The sequence below is a fragment of the Chiloscyllium punctatum genome, chromosome 15 (genome assembly GCF_047496795.1).
Source record: "Chiloscyllium punctatum isolate Juve2018m chromosome 15, sChiPun1.3, whole genome shotgun sequence".
Classification (NCBI taxonomy): Eukaryota; Metazoa; Chordata; class Chondrichthyes; order Orectolobiformes; family Hemiscylliidae; genus Chiloscyllium; species Chiloscyllium punctatum.
The window spans coordinates 139,525-158,910 of NC_092753.1; the positions used below are offsets into that span (position 1 = coordinate 139,525).

The 19,386-nt window shown below is 41.0% G+C and overlaps 1 protein-coding gene across 19 annotated transcripts in view; it reads left to right on the forward strand.

The window, feature by feature from the left end:
- LOC140485969 (uncharacterized) overlaps window positions 1-19,386 on the forward strand; it is a 208,805-nt gene that overhangs the window by 60,077 nt on the left and 129,342 nt on the right. For 12 of the 19 annotated variants that reach the window (XM_072584407.1, XM_072584420.1, XM_072584413.1 and 9 more), the window contains 4 exons: window positions 4,701-4,763; window positions 7,949-7,993; window positions 12,915-12,962; window positions 16,791-16,838. In XM_072584407.1, coding sequence (XP_072440508.1) covers window positions 4,701-4,763; window positions 7,949-7,993; window positions 12,915-12,962; window positions 16,791-16,838 — 204 coding nt within the window. The other 7 variants (XM_072584412.1, XM_072584419.1, XM_072584418.1 and 4 more) reach the window with 4 other exon arrangements.

The following is a 19,386-nucleotide window of genomic DNA, read 5'->3' on the forward strand; positions in this document are numbered from 1 at the left end:
GTATGGAAATGAGCTGCCAGAGGAAATGGTGGAGCCTGGTACAATTGCAACATTTAAAAGGCAACTGGATGGGTATATGAATAGGAAGGGTTTGGAGGGATATGGGCCAGGTGCTGGCAGGTAGGACTAGATTAGGTTGCGATATCTGGTCGGCATGGTCGGGTTGGACTGAAGGGTCAGTTTCCATCCTACATGTCTCTCTGACTCTACGACATCAATTCATCAGTGCTGTTAATTACAAGAGAGGCAAGAAGCACAAATTGCTGTCATGATTTTCAAAGAACTATTGCATTTTGTTCTCGAGCTTTATATGAATAAATTCTGCAAATGAGAATCCTTTTAAAGACTGGGCCTTTGAGTTTTGATTCATCTCTATTACTGAATATTAAATTTGAAATACTATCCCATTTATGTCAGCTAATAACATGATTACAAGTGTTAAAATGAATTAGGAAACACCAGTAGAATATTGCAACATCTGTGATGAGTTGGAATCTTGGCCCTGCAGCAGCTGACAGAAGCAGGAGAGAAAATAGTTTGATCCCTATCATTGAGTTCTTCTGGAAAGTAAGCCACCTACACAGAAAATAAAGAGGATTTGCATTGGGATATAGCACCTCTCAGTCTGGATGGCAGTGCCACTGAAAATAAGCACCAAAATGTGAATCAGATTTTGCCACTTAAATTGGCAGGGCCTGAGAAAAACCCTTTGTTTTTCTGAACACTTTGGAGCTCAAAAACGGTCTCTCCCCAGCTTAATCCCCGATCTTCTGCACAGCTTTTATTCCTGTCCTAGTTTGTCAACAGCTTGACTCCATCCTTGAAACTAGCCGACCTTAGTACTTTATACAGGTAAACTTCACATCGCAGGTCTCAAATGAAAAAAAAACAGGTATTGCAAATATCGCTTTGTGAACTTTCATTCGAAAACTGGTATTGAAGATTTTGAATCTTGTGTTCTGCTTTTAGAACTGAACAAATGCTTTTGTACTGTAATTGTCAGTGTAAATACAGTATTCTTAAATCTTTATTGGATAAATATTGTTATCTACATCCGTAAGTGGCCTTCACGTGCGTGGAACCTTGATACAGACCTGTTGCACACATTATATCTGTTTGTCAATTCCAACTCAGTACCCCGTCTCTGTTTATATTTGTGTAATCCGTCTTTCGTCTGTCTCTTCCTTTCTTTCCCCCTTCTCTCTTTTATCTTCTTGCTTTCTCTTTCTCTCTTCTCTCTCTCTCAAATGAGTTGCACTCTCTGAGATTTGGCATCTGATTATACACTCAGGTTAGTTATACTAAGCTTAACCTATATCCAGATTATCACCATAAACATATTTTTAAATGTTATTTTCTGTCCGTGAACCTTTCATCTTTATCTTTGTCACCTCCAGATTCTTTAGTGGTCAATTGCCCTCTTTCTTTTTCACTGTTTGAGTTCCATTCAAAATAAATTGGAACGCGACTCATACAAAAAAGACTCTGATTTTAAACTTGTGACACTTTTATTGTGATGGAATAAATCTTGGGATGGCCATTCATCCCTCATGGAGAGTTGCACATGAGGCATAAGACTCATGTACCTTGATGGATTTTCATGGTTTAGCTGTCTTCCGAAATTCCTGCAGAAGAGGGAACAACCATTTGCAATTTCCACTGCATTGAACTCTTCAAGTGAGATTGGATTGCTTTCTTTTGTTTTCTGTCTTGAAACCACTTTCAGAAATTATTGAGCACTGTTGTAAACTTTAGGGTACTTTTGAACTATTGGAATCTTCTAGGAGAAAGTGAGAACTGCAGATGCTGGAGATCAGAGCTAAAAATGTGTTGCTGGAAAAGCGCAGCAGATCAGGCAGCATCCAAGGAGCAGGAGAATCGACATTTCGGGCATGTGCCCTTCTTCAGGAATGAGGAAGGGTTTTCCTCATTCCTGAAGAAAGGCTCATGCTCGAAACGTCGATTCACCTGCTCCTTGGATGCTGCCTGACCTGCTGCGCTTTTCCAGCAACACATTTTCAACTATTGGAATCTGTCATATTTGTGTTGAACTTTTTTAGATTGTCAGACTCTATTGCACACTTGGATTGAAAATAAACTATAAGGAATCAGATGAGAAGTGAATTATCCAGCATGTTGGATCTGCTTCAGCATTCAATAAAATCATGGCAGAACCTTTATTGTCCTGCCTCATCTGTAATGTCCTTAAATTCCCTTAGTGCTGGGAATTCTGTAATTTTCAGTCATTGGATTAGTTGAGGTTAAAAGATTAGAATTATAATTAGCCTTTAGTGTGAGGTGATTCACTTTGGTAAGAGTAATAAAAAGATGGGGTACTGGGCTAATGGTCGGATACTTGGTAGTGTGGAAGAGCAGAGGGATCTTGGTGTCCATGTACACAGATCTCTGAAAGTTGCCACCCAGGTAAATAGTGCAGTGAAGAAGGCATATGGCGTACTGGCTTTTATTGGTAGAGGAATTGAGTTCCGGAGTCCTGAGGTCATGTTGCAGTTGTATAAGACTCTGGTGCGGCCGCATCTGGAATATTGTGTGCAGTTTTGGTCGCCATACTATAGGAAGGATGTGGAGGCACTGGAACGGGTGCAGAGGAAGTTTACCAGGATGTTGCCTGGTATGGTAGGAAGATCCTATGAGGAAAGGCTGAGGCACTTGGGGTTGTTTTTATTGGAGAAAAGAAGGTTTAGGGGTGACTTGATAGAGGTGTACAAGATGATTAGGGGGTTAGATAGGGTTGACAGTGAGAACCTTTTTCCACGTATGGAGTCAGCTATTACAAGGGGGCATAGCTTTAAATTAAGGGGGGGTAGATATAGGACTGATGTTAGGGGTAGGTTCTTCACTCAGCGAATCGTAAGTTCATAGAATGCCCTGCCAGTAGCAGTAGTGGACTCTCCCTCTTTATGGGTATTTAAGCGGGCATTGGATAGGTATATGGAGGATAGTGGGTTAGTGTAGGTTAGGTGGGCTTTGATCGGCGCAATATCGAGGGCCGAAGGGCCTGTACTGCGCTGTATTCTTCTATGTTCTATGTTCTATGTTTATTATCACAAATAGTCTTTTAGTATCGTCAAAATTTATACATTGCCACTTACAGTGCTATCTTAGGTACAGTTCCTTTAGAAGATCTTAGAAAATAGAGAAATAAAATATCTAGCATAGCAGAAATAAAAGTTCAGCACAACAGTCTTCCAACCCAAACCACACCGGCACCTTGTCTCCACTCCAAGTTGGGCCCTGGCTCCAGGCTGTGCGAAAGCTTACGGTGAGGATCATGAGACAAAGAGATTGCTTCAGACTGCCATGTTGGGCCAGTAGACTGCCCTGGGAGGCCAGTACAATAGGCAGGGAGGCTAGCACCAGGCTACACCAAGAGCCCGCTGCCAACAGTTGTTGTGGCATCATTGGGTATTGTTATTGGATTTTGCAGATTGTTGGAGTTTATTACATTGTTGGGGGGTTGAAAATTTCAACTGCTGGATATTATTGGACACAGCTACAAAAGGCTTTCTGGAAGACAGTATGAGTAGAAAGACCGACCCACCATTCTCTACAATGGTGGAAGTGGGTGAAGGAGGAAACACCAAAATAAAACAAAGAACGCTGCAGATCTGAAACTAGAACAGGAATTACTGGTGAAACTCAGCAGGTCTGGCAGCATCTGTGGGAAGAAAGCACAGTGAATGTTTTGAGTCCAGTGACCCTTGATCAGTTGGTGTTGAAGAAGGAAACACTCTTCTTCAAAAGCTGCAAGGGTATTTCTAGGTTAGATTTGACAGGGCTGGACACAGAACTGTTTGAAAACATTAGGACCTGGTGCATCTCAGTGAAGAAATGGCTTCTGTTAAAGGATTCATTGTCTGTGGAGCAACAGGGTGAGAATGCCTCTGAAGTTCTCTTCCATTGCTCAAATTGCATTTCACAACACTATTTTCGCCCATGTCCCCACCAAAGTCACTAAATTTGTCCTCTCAGTTACAATAATACACCATTCCTTCTCATTTCATGCACATTCACCTCTTCCTTTCCTCTCTCTATACAGCTCAGTATCATAATACTACTTGTATAGCAACAACTTCTCCAACACTCCTTCTTCTTTACACAATTAGCTTTGCATCTGAAATACATCCATATCCTTATTTCCATTTGCTGTTTCATCGCCTCTCAACACAAACACTTGCTATGCAATTTCCTAAACAACGCTACTCCATGTCTCATTGCACGGCCATTCACTTTCACCCTCTCTGTCTGCAGAAAAAAAAATTACACACATTTGTGAGAGCAGTAAGAGTGGAGGAGAAATGCCCAATGTCCAAGAAGGGGACTCAGGGAGGTAATCTTGCTGGAAGCCACCACTGTCATGAAAGAACAAACAGCTTCCTTCTGTGCTGACGTCGGTTCTGTGTTTGTGTGATCTAATGTCATTTCCAATGTCAAAGCAAAGCAGAACTCTGGAAGCCAAATGCCCAAGCACACCAGCAAGGAAGGTGAGGCTGGTGGTTACCAGAGCTAGCTGCATGCAGATTATACTATAATATTATAATATATTACAATATAGTCTGCCTTCATCTCAGCGGGGATAAAGCAAGCTGTCCATGTTCAAATTATTCTTCAGGCAATTGCCACCAGTGTCTTGTGTCTCTTTCCTACCCTAAGTCTTGTCCCTTTTCCCTTTCCTCCAGATTCATCGACTGATTGTGACAAGAGTGAGGAATGTGGAAAGTCTGAAGGAGGAACACAGACAGGTAGTACAGCCCACCTAGGTACCAATTCAGTCATTGCCACCCCATGTGTATTAGATCGTAAGGTTGAGGAACATGATGCTTGTGCAGCTCAAAGCACCAGTGACAGTACAGGACACAGCCCAAGACATGAAGTGGACGTCTCTCAGCTTTGTTTGGCAGGATGGGTATGGCAATTGCAAGGGCCAAAGCAGGGAGCAAAAGGACACAGACGTTTCTCAACAGCTGCATGCATTGTTGGAAGACCTTCCAAGGGATTTTACCACTGAAGTTCATAATGGAGCAAATCATGTCTGCTTGCACAGAATCAGAACTCTGCATTCTGCCCAGGAAGGTCAGCTTTTGTTTGTTTGACTGCTTTTATTGAAAGCACGAATGGAAAGGGCACATATCCACCTTGGAGAAAGTAACGCCGGTATTGATCATGGGCTGAATAGATCAGGGTTTCGAAAGAACTGCTCAATTTCAGAAGTTTTCACTCCTGCAGATCCCTTCCATATGAGTAGATCACAAAAAAAAGGTGTTTCCTTCAGTTAGTTAAGTTGTCAGATCATCCTCTCCTTCATTTGTATTCCTGTAACCCTCTGCACCTCCCCAGCTCCATAACAATCTCATCCTGATGCAAGGAAGTCAGCTGAGTTTATCTTCCGTTCAAAGTGGGGTCTCAAGCATGGCTTCAGAGCTTCTGCAATTACTCTGCAATGTGTTCCAGTCCTCAAGGAGTCCTCTACTTGGAACAGCAACGACAACACCAATGCCCTAGGAGACCCCAGCTCTGCTGTCACTGCTTCCTCACTGCCAAGAATCCAGGCTCCGGGCCTACCTCAGCAAGGTATCCAGGCTCCGGGCCTACCTCAGCAGGGAGTCGAGGCTTTGGGCTTACAACAGCCAGGATTCCCTGCTCCGAGCACTTCTGCTGTTGAGAGTACAGGCTCAGGGCCTACCTCAGCCAGGAGTTCTCATTCTGGGCACTGCTGCCAGCGGGAGTCCAGGCTCTGGGCACCACAGGGCATCAGATTCGGGTAGTGAACTTATTTATTACCAAAGAGCTTCAAATTAGATCTAAACATAGAAAGGATAGAGCATGAATGGGTTGCGGAATCATTAAACTCTGTTGCTGCATGGCATTGAGCAGAACCCCCTTCTGATGCTTTCTTCTTTCCATCCTTACCTTGTTTGTCTTCTAAAACTTGTCGCCAGTGCTTTGGCTCCAGCAGTTGCATAACTACCTTGCAGAAACTTGCACAACTGGCTGCTTGCTGCCCTTTGATGGAGTGGTATATTTTTTGATGAAGGATTAATTCAAACTGATAGCCTACCTAGATGGAAACATCTGTGCAGTCACTCACCTGCAAATCCTCGCTTCTCTTTTGCCAATTGTTGAGGCCAGTGGGGAAGATGATGTATTTGTCACGACAAAGAAGGCATCAGCATCTGTTTGATGCAAACTCGAATATTTGAGTAATGTAGAGAACTAGAAAGATCCAACATTTGGAGAAACTAGATTATATGGAAACTTTTAAAGGCACTCCTTTATTACTCCTGGTCTAGCAGCATTAGACAACCTTGCAGGAGGTTCCAAATATCTGATAAACCATGTCAATTGTTGCAAGACAGCATGAAGTAAAAATGCTTCTCATTGGTCAGAGAATGTAAAGCTAGGCGATGTGATCTGTAATCTTCATGTGGCCTACTACAATCAGCTGCTTCATTTTCTTTCTATCTTACAAATGACATTAGCCATTGAGGGCTCCCCCAACACCCCTGAAATCTCTCTTCCTCTCATCAGTCCAGAGGCCCCAGTCACTCCTGTTGTAAATGCCAGTTCATTCAATCCTGACGCCCCATTTTTGCTGTCACTCTGACACACTTTCTCGACTCCTGTAGTTCTTGATGCTCCTTGACAAGGTAGATTGGGTCAACATGCAGTACATGCGTTAATAGGGCAGTTAGACACATGGGAGTCTCAGGCACTCTTTTGTGGTGTTGCTACTGTTTCCAGCTGTAGGGCTGTATCAATGGCAACACCTCAGGATTATTATTATTATTATTATTAGTTCAGGATTGGATTTACCTGAGCTCAGACCTGCTGCTCCAGGAGAGGCCTTTCAAAAATGGCAAACTTGCTTGAACTTTGATGAAAGGTAATGAGACCGCTTTATGTGATGCTCTGGGCTCATATTTGCTAATATTGTGGTGCATTGTCTCCCCTAAGTCATGACTCAGGTGGTAGCCCCATTTTCTCTGAGTCTGGAGGTTGTGAAGTTCAGATCCTATTTCTGGATTTGAACAGTACAATCTAGACTGATCCCTCAGTACTTAACCAATGGATTACCGTATTGTTAGGGGTGCTGTCTTTTTGGTGAGATATTAAAATAAAGCTCTGTGTGACCTCTGAGGTGAATGTGAAAGGTTCCCATGGCAAAATTTCAGAGAAGACCAAGGGTTGTCCCTGATGCCTTAGTAAATATTTGCCTTACAATCAATTCAAACAGATTATCAGGTTAGGTGCTGCAATCACATTATTGTTTTTGCGAGCTTGCTACTCTAGCTGTCACTTTTCCGACATTACATACTGGCTATGCTTCAAAAGCTCCCCATTGCCTCAAAATTGCCTTTGGACATCTGGTGGTTGTGCAAGACATTACACAAACATAACTTGCCTCTTTACAGGGGCATTATTATATTCATACTCTGCTACTTTCATTAGACACTGTTGCAGTCTCAGCAGCTTAGTCATTGGAATGTCACCTATTAAGTTTACCTTGTCTTCAATTGATTGATTGCATCAGTTATTGCTTTAGGATGAAGGCATGCCCACCTAAGGGAGAATGTAGCTGTTTCGCTAAAACAGACTCGTCAATTAACTCCTTGAGCATTATCATATTAAAATCATGGTCAATGTCTCATTGTGTTCAAATAATTTGCAGTTACTTTGATAATGAGCCTCAATATCACTTACTTCAATGCACATTAATTGATGGCTTCTTTCCTTCCTAACCCTGACAGATGTGTTACATCCATTAATACTCAAAACAAAGTACTTGCGCAGAGAATTCTTCAATGAAGAAGTTCCTTAGAATCTAGCATCGTCTGAAAACCTACATACTTTTGAAGCACAACTGATTTTGTTTTGTGTTCATTATGAATTGTTTGATCTTATCTAATATCATGTACAAATTCAACAGGCACCACATCTTCTAAAGTTACATTACGACCATCAAGCACAAAAGGTAGTGGCATTATGATTTCTATGAATGTGTTGGTTTAAGTTAGTTATTTAAAAGCAAAGAGAACTGCTGGAATGATGATCCCTTGAAGTCAATTTCACCTGTATGAATTGTGCAGGTCCCATATTGAGGTTGGATCCTTCTTGGCTATGATCATAATCTTATTGTCTGTAATGTCAGCCAAGCTTGGTTTTAGTTGTTAACTATACTTATAACTTGCATGGCATTGAAACAGGAGTCCATGACCTTCGAAATATAATGCAATTGGAGTAATTTGCAATTTCTGCAAAGGCAGAGATGTTGGAGTATCAGATTAACCCCTGTAAAACCTTTCAGATTTACTTCTTCATTGGACTAGTTCTACTTTGACAGTTTGCTTTCCAAGCAATGTAGTTCAAACCTGAGCACAAATGAATTGCAATTATTTTGCAAGGATTTCTTTTATCAACAAAGCCACTTCACTCATGACAGGTGGTTGCAGATCATTATTTGAGACATTTAAATTTTGAAAATGTCAACTGTACAATAATGGACAAAGTTTGTTATTTACCTGAATGCATGAATGACTTTATGTCTTTGCAAGACATCATGCTTTAAGACTTTTACTGTGACAAACACCAAAATCAATATAGTTGAAACAACTGTTACATTAAACTATATAATGCATTCGCTATTATATGTAGAATATAAAGTTTAGAACAAAAGCCCCTGCCCCAAAATGTAAGCCGTAAACCTTTCAAGCAATAAACAACGTAAGCATTGTCCAGTCAGTTGGAAAAGTTCAGTGGGACTGGTAAACATGAGATTTTCAATGTTGAGAGTTATGACCAAGTCTGATTCTTTAACCACATTTCAGCCAGGGAGACAATAATCTCTCCAGTGAGCTGTGAGAGGTTTACTTTCATTCATTTGCATGCATTAGCATGCTATTATAACTGAGTCTTGCCTCATTTATATACATTTTTCCCATTCCCCAACCTCCAGATAGAAACTAGACTGCAACAGTTACCTGTAGATAAGGTACCTCTTGATTCAAGGATGTGGTTTGCTCTTGTGGACATCTTGTACATCAGCATTTTAGGATATGTTCCCTGGGCAGTGAGTGTGCACACCATCCATTAATGCATTGGCTTCAGACACATATTATCTTCATCGCACCTTCATGGGTCTTCTCTGATCCACTGTCGATCATTGTTTTGTACTTCAATGCTAGGCTTTGGAGCAGAGCAGTGCCTTTTTATTGTAACATAGCTGCTTTGCTTTGCCTTTTAACACTTTGCCCTCTCAGCCAGAGCTTAAAGGCTCATGGTACTTCTGAGTTGCCTTGCTGCTCAGCATAGACACAACACCAGGCAGCTTGTTATGGTTGTCAACATTGATCAATCAAGGGACTGGATGTATTGCTGGATGGTAACATCAATGTTTAACCTGCACTATATGGCAGCAGTATTCGCAGCAGAAACCCTGTGGCTTCAACCCAGTGGCCATGCCTCAAAAGTCAAAAGGGAGTAGTCCTCAGTCACAACAAGGGGGCTTAGCCTTTTATCAGGATTCATTAAGTCAATGGCATCATCCAATTCCGATTTAGAGGCTTGGACACAGACAGTCACCCATCTGGGCTGGTAAGGTTCAGCAGGTGCATAACTTCATGGTCAGGCAATAGACTATGGTCAGTCCTGGACATTACTGTAACCAGTCGGGAAAGTCAGCCAGGGCAGTGGGGAACCTGCTCCATCATCCGACAGTGTTAACTGTGCAAGTGTTTCAGAGTAGGAGCAAGCCAGTCCCCTCCCACTACAGTGTACAGTGAAAGGCAAATCCTGGCTGGCAGCACATGACCTGATATACAACTACACTTTAAGACTGGTGTCAGAAATCCCAGGAGGCTCCAGCAATGATGAGTGTCCTGGCTCCAGCAAGAAGGAAGATGGGGATTCAATGTTTTTTTTTAGATTCCCTGCATTACGGAATACAGGCCCTTCAGCCCAACAAGTCCACACCAACCCTCCTAAGAGCAACCCACCCAGACCCATTCCACTACCCTATATTTACCCTTGATGAATGGACATAACACTATGGGCAATTTAGCACGACCAGTTGACCTGACCTGCACATCTTTGGATTGTGCATACAAGTGCTAATGAGGTGAGTTATGGAGAGTAGTGACAGAAACCTAGCTTCGCTGCAAGCTTAATGAAACTCACCAAATTGATACTTAGCTGATTTTTTTTGTAAACTTCAGCTCAAGTTAAAATCCAAAGCTTCTCCTACTTTTAGTTGGATTTGCTCTCCTTACCCCCAAAATGTTGAATATTTTGAACAAAGTTCCTGACAATCACTCAGCTGTGCAGAATAGAATGGAACTCCAATAATAAGGCACCATTTGGAGATGCCTTGGTTTACAGTACTTCACAATTATTTCCTGGAGTAGTGGCTCTCTGCTTGGAGCTCAACAAACAAAATATTATTTTCTTTTGCTTGGCAAAATGCAAACCTGTTGTGGGTCTTCTTAGACCATAAGACCATAAGACATAGGAGTGGAAGTAAGGCCATTCGGCCCATCGAGTCCACTCCGCCATTCAATCATGGCTGATGCGCATTTCAGCTCCACTTACCAGCGTTCTCCCCGTAGCCCTTAATTCCTCTAGACAACAAGAACCTATCAATCTCGGCCTTGAAGACATTTAGCGTCCCGGCTTCCACTGCACTCCGTGGCAATGAATTCCACAGGCCCACCACTCTCTGGCTGAAGAAATGTCTCCGCATTTCTGTTCTGAAATGACCCCCTCTAATTCTAAGGCTGTGTCCACGGGTCCTAGTCTCCTCGTCTAATGGAAACAATTTCCTAGCATCCACCTTTTCCAAGCCACGTATTATTTTGTACGTCTCTATTAAGTCTCCCCTTAATCTTCTAAACTCCAACAAATACAATCCCAGTATCCTCAGCCGTTCCTCATATGCTAGACCTGTCATTCCAGGGATCATCCGTGTGAATCTCCGCTGGACACGTTCCAGTGCCAGTATGTCCTTCCTGAGGTGTGGGGACCAAAACTGGACACAGTACTCCAAATGGGGTCTTACCAGAGCTTTATAAAGTCTTAGTAGTACATCTCTGCTTTTATATTCCAACCCTCTTGAGATAAGAGACAACATCGCTTTCTTAATCACAGACTCAACCTGCATGTTTACCTTTAGAGAATCCTCGACTAGCACTCCCAGATCCCTTTGTGCTTTGGCTTTATTAATTTTCTCACCATTTAGAAAGTAGTCCATGTTTTTATTCTTTTTGCCAAAGTGCAAGACCTCGCACTTGCTCACATTAAATTCCATCAGCCATTTCCTGGACCACTCTCCCAACCTGTCTAGATCCTTCTGATTATTCCTGATGAAGGGCTTTTGCCCGAAACGTTGATTTCACTGCTCATTGGATGCTGCCTGAACTGCTGTGCTCTTCCAGCACCACTAATCCAGTAGATCCTTCTGTAGCCTCCCTACTTCCTCAGTTCTTCCTCAAAACCTCTCAGTTTGACTGGCTCAGCCTAAGAGTCTGATCAGTAGTAAAGCCAGCAGCCTTCTCTATCCTAAGCAGTTGCTAAAACTTGACTTTGGATAAATTCCAGTGTGATTTTCTGTCTTCATAACAAGCAGGTCACATGGAATTTTCTTGGAACAGATCCCACAGGACGTTCCATGATTCTCTCCAGACTTTTCCCTTGAATTGTGGGAGACTGTTTAAAATATATTTGTCCAATATAGCCCATCATTTGTAACACTGATTTACAAATTCTGTTCCTCATTTATTTTCCATCAACATTTCTGTTAATGAGCACAATGTTACACAGGGTAGAAATAGGCAGAAAGCATAATAATTAGATTTAGTTGCATATATCTTAATGCAACTTAGAAAGCTGTCTGTATGGTGGCTTGTTTGCTGAAATGACTAGCTTCGACTTGGAAGGCAAGGGTTAAAATCCAACATGCTCCAGACATGTCGTAATGTGCCTGAGCAAGTTGCTTAAATATATCAGCGTTTGTAGAAATGCAAAACGAACTGCGGGAAGTTGGCTATTGCTCTAAACATTATCAGTTACACAATCTCAATGAAAGGAAGCTTTTTACAGAAATTCCTTAACCATCTCATCAGTGACAGGTAAAGCAAATAGGTATTTGAGAGATTTAAATTATGAAAATGACAGCCAGGTATTGAAATGTGTGAAATTGGTTCTCTTTGTAATGTAAGCTATAACAACTTCCTGGATAAATATAATTTATTCTCTTAAACCTTCTAGATTAGATTAGATTACTTACAGTGTGGAAACAGGCCCTTCGGCCCAACAAGTCCACACCGCCCCGCCGAAGCGTAACCCACCCATACCCCTACATCTACATCTACCCCTTACCTCACACTACGGGCAATTTAGCATGGCCAATTCACCTGACCTGCACATCTTTGGAGTGTGGGAGGAAACCGGAGCACCCGGAGGAAACCCACGCAGACACGGGGAGAACGTGCAAACTCCACACAGTCAGTCGCCTGAGGCGGGAATTGAACCCGGGTCTCAGGCGCTGTGAGGCAGCAGTGCTAACCACTGTGCCACCGTGCCGCCCACTAATAGTACTTACAATTTTTGTCTTGTAACTGCCCTCCAATCATAACAGTGTCCTCCAGATCTACAATAACAACCATAATCACATAAAACTTCTGTTATTTCTCCTGAGAACAGCGGTTGCTTCTGATCAGTACAGACAAAGTTTGTCAAATATGTTGTAAAAGGGAGTAGTTGTATATATTAAACTCAGGAAAAATTGAACATTCCACACTATGGTCCTTAAGGATGGTCCTTGTCTTATTAAAATAATGAACATTACAAATGACAGATTATTATGGACAGATTACAGATGAATGCATGTCCTTTTCTTACAGAAACCAGCACAACACCTACTGGGATATCATCTCCACCAAACACGACAGGTAGAGAAAATGTGACCTTTGCAAAAATTGATAATGTAAGAAAATTGTTGTTGAAATACAGCCATTTAGAACCAGAGGAAGCTCCTGACGTGGTTTATTATTGAATCAGATAGGGCAGAAGGTGGCTGTTCAGACCTTTTGAGCATGTAGAGATTTTTAAAAGAGCTGTTCAATTATTCCTACATTCCTGCCTTCCCAGTATTTACTCAATTCACTTGTGACAATTATGATCAGCAATGTTTCTAACGAGCCATGGTGTTGTGCATTCCGGAACATATCACACTGTCCCATCAACCTGGTCAGATACTGGAAACGTAATTTTTGAGATTGCAGTAGTTCAGTTCAGTTTAAAACCAGAGAACTCCTAGATAAATGAAACCACTCCCAGCTGCGTGAGTTGTGAAAGACGTAGATTTTGAATGGCACTTACAGTTGTAGAAATGCGATCACCACTTTATCGTCTATAATTTCAACAATAATCGACCTGGCACTGTAACGCTTGTTCTCACCCAACAGCTACATTTTACAACATTAAAGGGACAAAATTCTTGGGCCCTGAAAGGTGGCAACATTAAAGAGTTTGGTTAGAAATTTTACAACATCAAAAGATAAAGTCAGTGAACAGGGAAACCGATCCTTTGATCCAACTAGTCCACGCCAACTATATTCCCAAACTAAACTTGTCAAACTTCCCAGTGTTTGGCACACATTCCTCCAATCCTTTCATATTTGTGTTCATATCCAAATGTCTTTGAAATGTTGTTTCTGTACCTGCATCCACCATTTCCTCTGGCAGTTCATTCCTCATACTAACCACTCTTTGCATAAAAAAATTGCCCCATATCCTTTTTAATACTTTCTCCTCTCATCTTAATAATAGAGCCCCCTAACTTTGAACTCCCCCCACCCTGGGGAAAACATCATTCCTACTCACCTTACCTATGCCCCTCATTGATTTAATAAAGTTCTTTAGTGTCACCCTTAAACCTCCTATGCTCCAGTGAAAAAGGTCCCAGACTTTCCAGCCTACCTATATATCTCAAATCCTCCATTCCCAGTAACTTTCTGGTAAATCCTTTCTGAATCCTCTCAAATTTAATAATATCCTTCCTGTGGTAGGGTGACCATAACTGGCCTCACCAACATCCTGTACAACATCAACATAATATCCCAACTCCTATACTCAATGGGCTTGGCAATGAAAGCAAGTGTGCTAAATGTCCTCTTAACCACCCTGTCTACACAGAGAGTTTTCCATATCAGATAAAGATGGAAATTAGTATATTCAAACTGACGGGAGTGGACAAGTTTTGTTTTGTTTGTTTGTCTGAATGAATGTACTTTGTTCTCTTCCTTACTGATGCACATTGATTGACACTTTCCACCCTCTACTTATTTGCCACTAGCATCCAATTTAAGTTGCACTGTGTTTCAAAGGGACAATCTTCCAGAAAGAAAATAGATACTTAACAATGTCCCATCACCCACCAATATCAGTGGGGCAACGGTCTCTGAAAATGCATTCACACATTTGCAAAAATTACAATTGTATTTATGGGACTCTACATCCCTCTAGTCTAGAGATGTAATTATAGGCTTATTGTCTATATTTTCAACAATAATCAAGCTGGCACTGTAAAAGCTTGGTCTCACCTAACAGCTACATTGGAGAACATTGAAGGGACAATAATCTTGGGCCCAGGCAGTTGGCAACATAATGGAGTTTTGTAGTAATTTTACAATATCAAAAGGTGTGGAGAGATTGATGTATCAGACAGGCTGCTATTATATATGTAACAAACAATTTCCTGGGATATTGCTTGTTCCATAAATGACATCTTAACAGATTGTCAAAATTGCAAGTTTTTAGATTCAAATTGACAGCTTTTTGTGGTAGCTTTTTAGCACAAATTCATTTTCCCAATACGATTGTTCCTCTCAAACATTAATGGAAAAACTTTTGTTTTGTTTGTCTGAATGAATGTCCTTGTTCTGTTCCTTACTGATGCACACTGATTGACTCATTCTGCCACTCTGCTCATTTACCACCAACATCTCATTTAAGTTGCACCGTGTATTAGAGGAATGATCTTCCAGAAAGAAAACAGACACTTAACAGTATCCCAGCACCCACCAATATCACTAGTACAGCAGGTCTGAAAATGCCAATAATCACAGAAAAAAATGTGAACCAAGTGCTTGTAAAAGGAATATGTGACATGATATGGCCTCCAACATACTTCACTAAATTCAAACTGGTTCTTTGGAAGGCCATTCCACCAGGTTGTTTTCCAAGTGATGAAAATGAAAATTACCACATCAAAACTATCCTATTGTAATCTTTACAAGTAAATTCCTTTTCCAATTTTACCTCCTAGTATCCATGTCAGAACACATTGATCATTTCAAAATTGAAAATGACAGCAATATATAAAGGACATGGCTTGATTTTTACTTCATTGTATATCAATTCCTTTGTGTTCTTTGTCTCATCATGTGCAATTATTAACATATTCTTTCCCTTCTCTCCATTTGCAAATCCTCTTTAAGGTTCATGATGACCTTGTTAGAACCCAATATTACTGGTGGTAGAACATCAGGAAACATCAATACATTTAATGACAAAAAGCATGTGTCATCAACTCATATAATGAGACTACAGAGGGATAGAGCCCATAGTTAGGATTTATTGTTTGTAGATCTTGATCAGATGGGCCAATGGGCTGAGAAGTGGCAGATGGAGTTTAATTCAGATAAATGCGAGGTGCTGCATTTGGGAAAGCAAATCTTAGCAGGACTTATACACTTAATAGTAAGGTACTAGGGAGTGTTGCTGAACAAAGAGACCTTGGAGTGCATGTTCATAGCTCCTTGAAAGTGGAGTCACAGGTAGATAGGTTAGTGAAGAAGGCGTTTGGTAAGCTTTCCTTTATTGGTCAGAGTATTGAGTACAGGAGTTGGGAGGTCATGTTGAGTACAGGACATTGGTTAGGCCACTTTTGGAATATTGCATGCAATTCTGATCTCCTTCCTATTGAAAAGATGTTGTGAAATTTGAAAGGGTTCAGAAAAGATTTACAAGGATGTTGCCAGAGTTGGAGGGTTTGAGCTATAGGGAGAGGCTGTATGGGATGGGACTGTTTTCCCTGGAGCGTCGGAGGCTGAGGGGTGATCTTATAGAGGTTTACAAAATTATGACGGGCATGGATAGGATAAATAGACAAAGTCTTTTCCCTGGGGTGGGGGAGTCCAGAACTAGAGGGCATGGGTTTAGTGTGAGAAGGGAAAGATATAAAAGAGACCTAAGGGGCAACTTTTTCACGCAGAGGGTGGTACATGTATGGAATGAGCTGCCGGAGGAAGTGGTGGAGGCTGGTCTAATTGCAATATTTAAGAGGCATTTGGATGGGTATATGACTAGGAAGGGTTTAGAGGGATATGGCTGGCTGCTGGCAGGTGGGACTAGATTGGGTTGGGATATCTGGTCAGCATGGACGGGTTGGACCGAAGGCTCTGTTTCCATGCTGTACATCTCTATGACTCTATGTGTGAAATTACATTGGTACAAATTTTTGTTCCTCTGAAAACTGACAGCAGATGGCCTCAATTTGACTGGGAATAGATTTTGCTTTCAATCAGCTCATTGGCTAAATGCACTGTTGGAGGCAATAATCTCTATCTTCTGAACACAAGAAAAATGGAACAAGTGTAATCCTTAATTATGTTGTCTTGTGAAAGTAAATTATCTGTACCTTTACAAAGTTAGTTTGTAGACAGGTGAGGCTGTTAATTGTATGTCTGAACTGAAATTATGATCTTGTCTTACAGAAGTCAGCACAACACCTCCTGAGATATCAAATCCACCAAATACAACAGGTACTGAAATCTGCTCTTTGTAAAGATTAAGAATGTAAGAAAACTGTTGTTGAAATAGTGCTATTCAGAACCACAGGAAATTCCTGTTGCTTGTTATTATTGAATCAGACAGCTCGGTAGGGTCTGTTTAGTTTATTGAGCTGTAAAGGGTTTTTTCGAAAGAGCTATTCAACTATTCCCACTCTCCTGCCTTCCCATGTAATCCTGGAAATTTTGGCTATCTGAGTATTTGTTCAATTCAAGTTTGAACATTATGATCAGAAATGTTTCCAACAGCTCAATGTGCGGTGCATTCTGGATCATTTTCCCAGCAATCTGGTCAGATACTAGAAATGTGAGTTTTGAGCATGCAGTAGTTGAGTTCAGTTTGAAACCAGAGAAGCCCTGGAATGATGGAGCGCTGGAACCAATCTCAGCTGTACGAGTTGTGAAAGATGTTGAGTTTGGATTGCACTTACAGCTGCAGAGATGTGATCACCAACTTATTGTCCATAATTTCAACAATAATAAAACTGGCAGTGTAAAGCTTGCTTTCACCTAATAACTGCATTTTACAAGATTGAAATGATAAGATTCTTGGGCCCTGGCAACATAGAAGAGTTTGATTAGTAATTTTATAAGATCAGTAGATAGAGTCATACAGCATGGAAACAGTTTCTTCAGTCAAACTCGTCCATGCTGACCATGTTCCCAAACTAAATTTGTCCCAATTCCTGGTGTTTGGCCCACATCCCTCCAGTCCTTTTACATTTATGTAATTATCCAAATGTCTTAAATGTTGGAACTGTACCTGCATCCACCCTTTCCTCTAGCAGTTCATTCCACACACTAACCACTCTCTGTGGAAGAACGTTGCTCCTCATATCCTTTTAAAAACCTTCTCCTGTCACCTTAAAAATGTTCGTTAGTTTTGACCTATCTCAGCCCTGGGGAGAACACCATTGCTGTTAACCTTATCTCTGCCCCTCATGATTTTATAAACCTCTATGCATCTCAACGTCCTATGCTCCAGTGAGAATGTTCCCAGCCTATCTTTACATATGAAGCCCCCTCAACATCCTGATGAATCTTTTCCAAATCCCCTAAAATTTAATGATATCCTTCCAAGAGCGGGGTGACCAGAACTGAAATGCAGTACTCCAGAAGAGGCTTCATCTACATCCTGTACAACCTCAGCAAGACGTTCCAATTCTTATACTCAGTGGTCTGAGCAATGAAGGCAAGCATAACCACCCTCTCCACGTGGAGAGTTTGCAGTATCAGACAGGCACCTGCCACATGTCACAACCCATTTCCTGGCTTAAAACTGGTTCCATAAATGAAGACTTCGGAAGCTGTCAAAGATGAAAATTAATAGATTCATGCTGACAGCTTTAAACTTTTACAACAAATTCATTTCTCAATACTAACATACCACCCACACATCAGTGGACACATTTTGTTTAGTTTGACTGAATGAATGTCCTTTATTTTCTTTCTTACTGAACCGGAAGTCACAGGTTAGAGTTCAATAGGTTTATTTGAAATCACAAGCTTTCAGAGTGCTCCCTCTTCACCTGATGAAGAAGCAGCACTCAAAAAGCTTGTGATTTCCAATACTCTTGTTGGACTATAACCTGGTGTCATGTGACTTCTGACTTCATCCACCCCAGTCCAACACTCGGACCTCCACATCATGGCTACTTTCTTATTGATGTACACTGATTGACACATTCTATCCCTCGGCTTCTTTGATACCAGTATCTCATTTAAGTTGCACCATGTTTCAGAGGGACGATCTGCCAGAAGTTAAAGAGACAGTTAGCAATATCGACTCACCCATCAATGTCACTGGTGTAGCAGTCTCTGAAAATGCTAATGTATGCAGAAAAAAAGTCATCCAAGTGCTTGGAAATTGAATATTATGTGATCATATGGGCTCCAAGATAATCCACTAAATTTGATCGGGCCCTTTGAATCCACCAAGTTGTTTTCCAAATGATGAAAGTGAAGATCATGTTATCGAAACTATCCTCTTGTGATCTTTTAAAGGAAATACGTTTTCCACTATTACCTCATTGTGTCCATTTCAAAACACATTGATTATTTCAAAGTTGAAAATGACATATATGTATAATATATTAAAGGACACGGCTTAATTTTTATTTCATTGAAAACCGATTTCTTTGTGTTCTTTGTCTCATTATGTGCAACTATTAACATATCCTTCCCCTTTTCTTCAACTGTAATTTTTCTTTAAGGTTCATGATGACCTTGTTAAATGGCTGGTGCTAGAACATCAGGAAAAATCAATATATTTAATAACGAAAAGCACATGTCACCAACTTGTGTAATGAGACTACAGAGCAATAGGGCCCATTGTTATGATTTATTGTTTGTAGATGAGTGAAAGTAAATTGGTATAAATATTTGTTCATCTGAAAACTGTCAATCTTGCAGCTTTGGAATTAAAAATAAAATACCAAGATTTGCTTTTACTTCATGTAATTTCAATTCAAAAGTGGATTTTTGACAACAGATGGCCTGGGTTTAACTAGGAATAGATTTT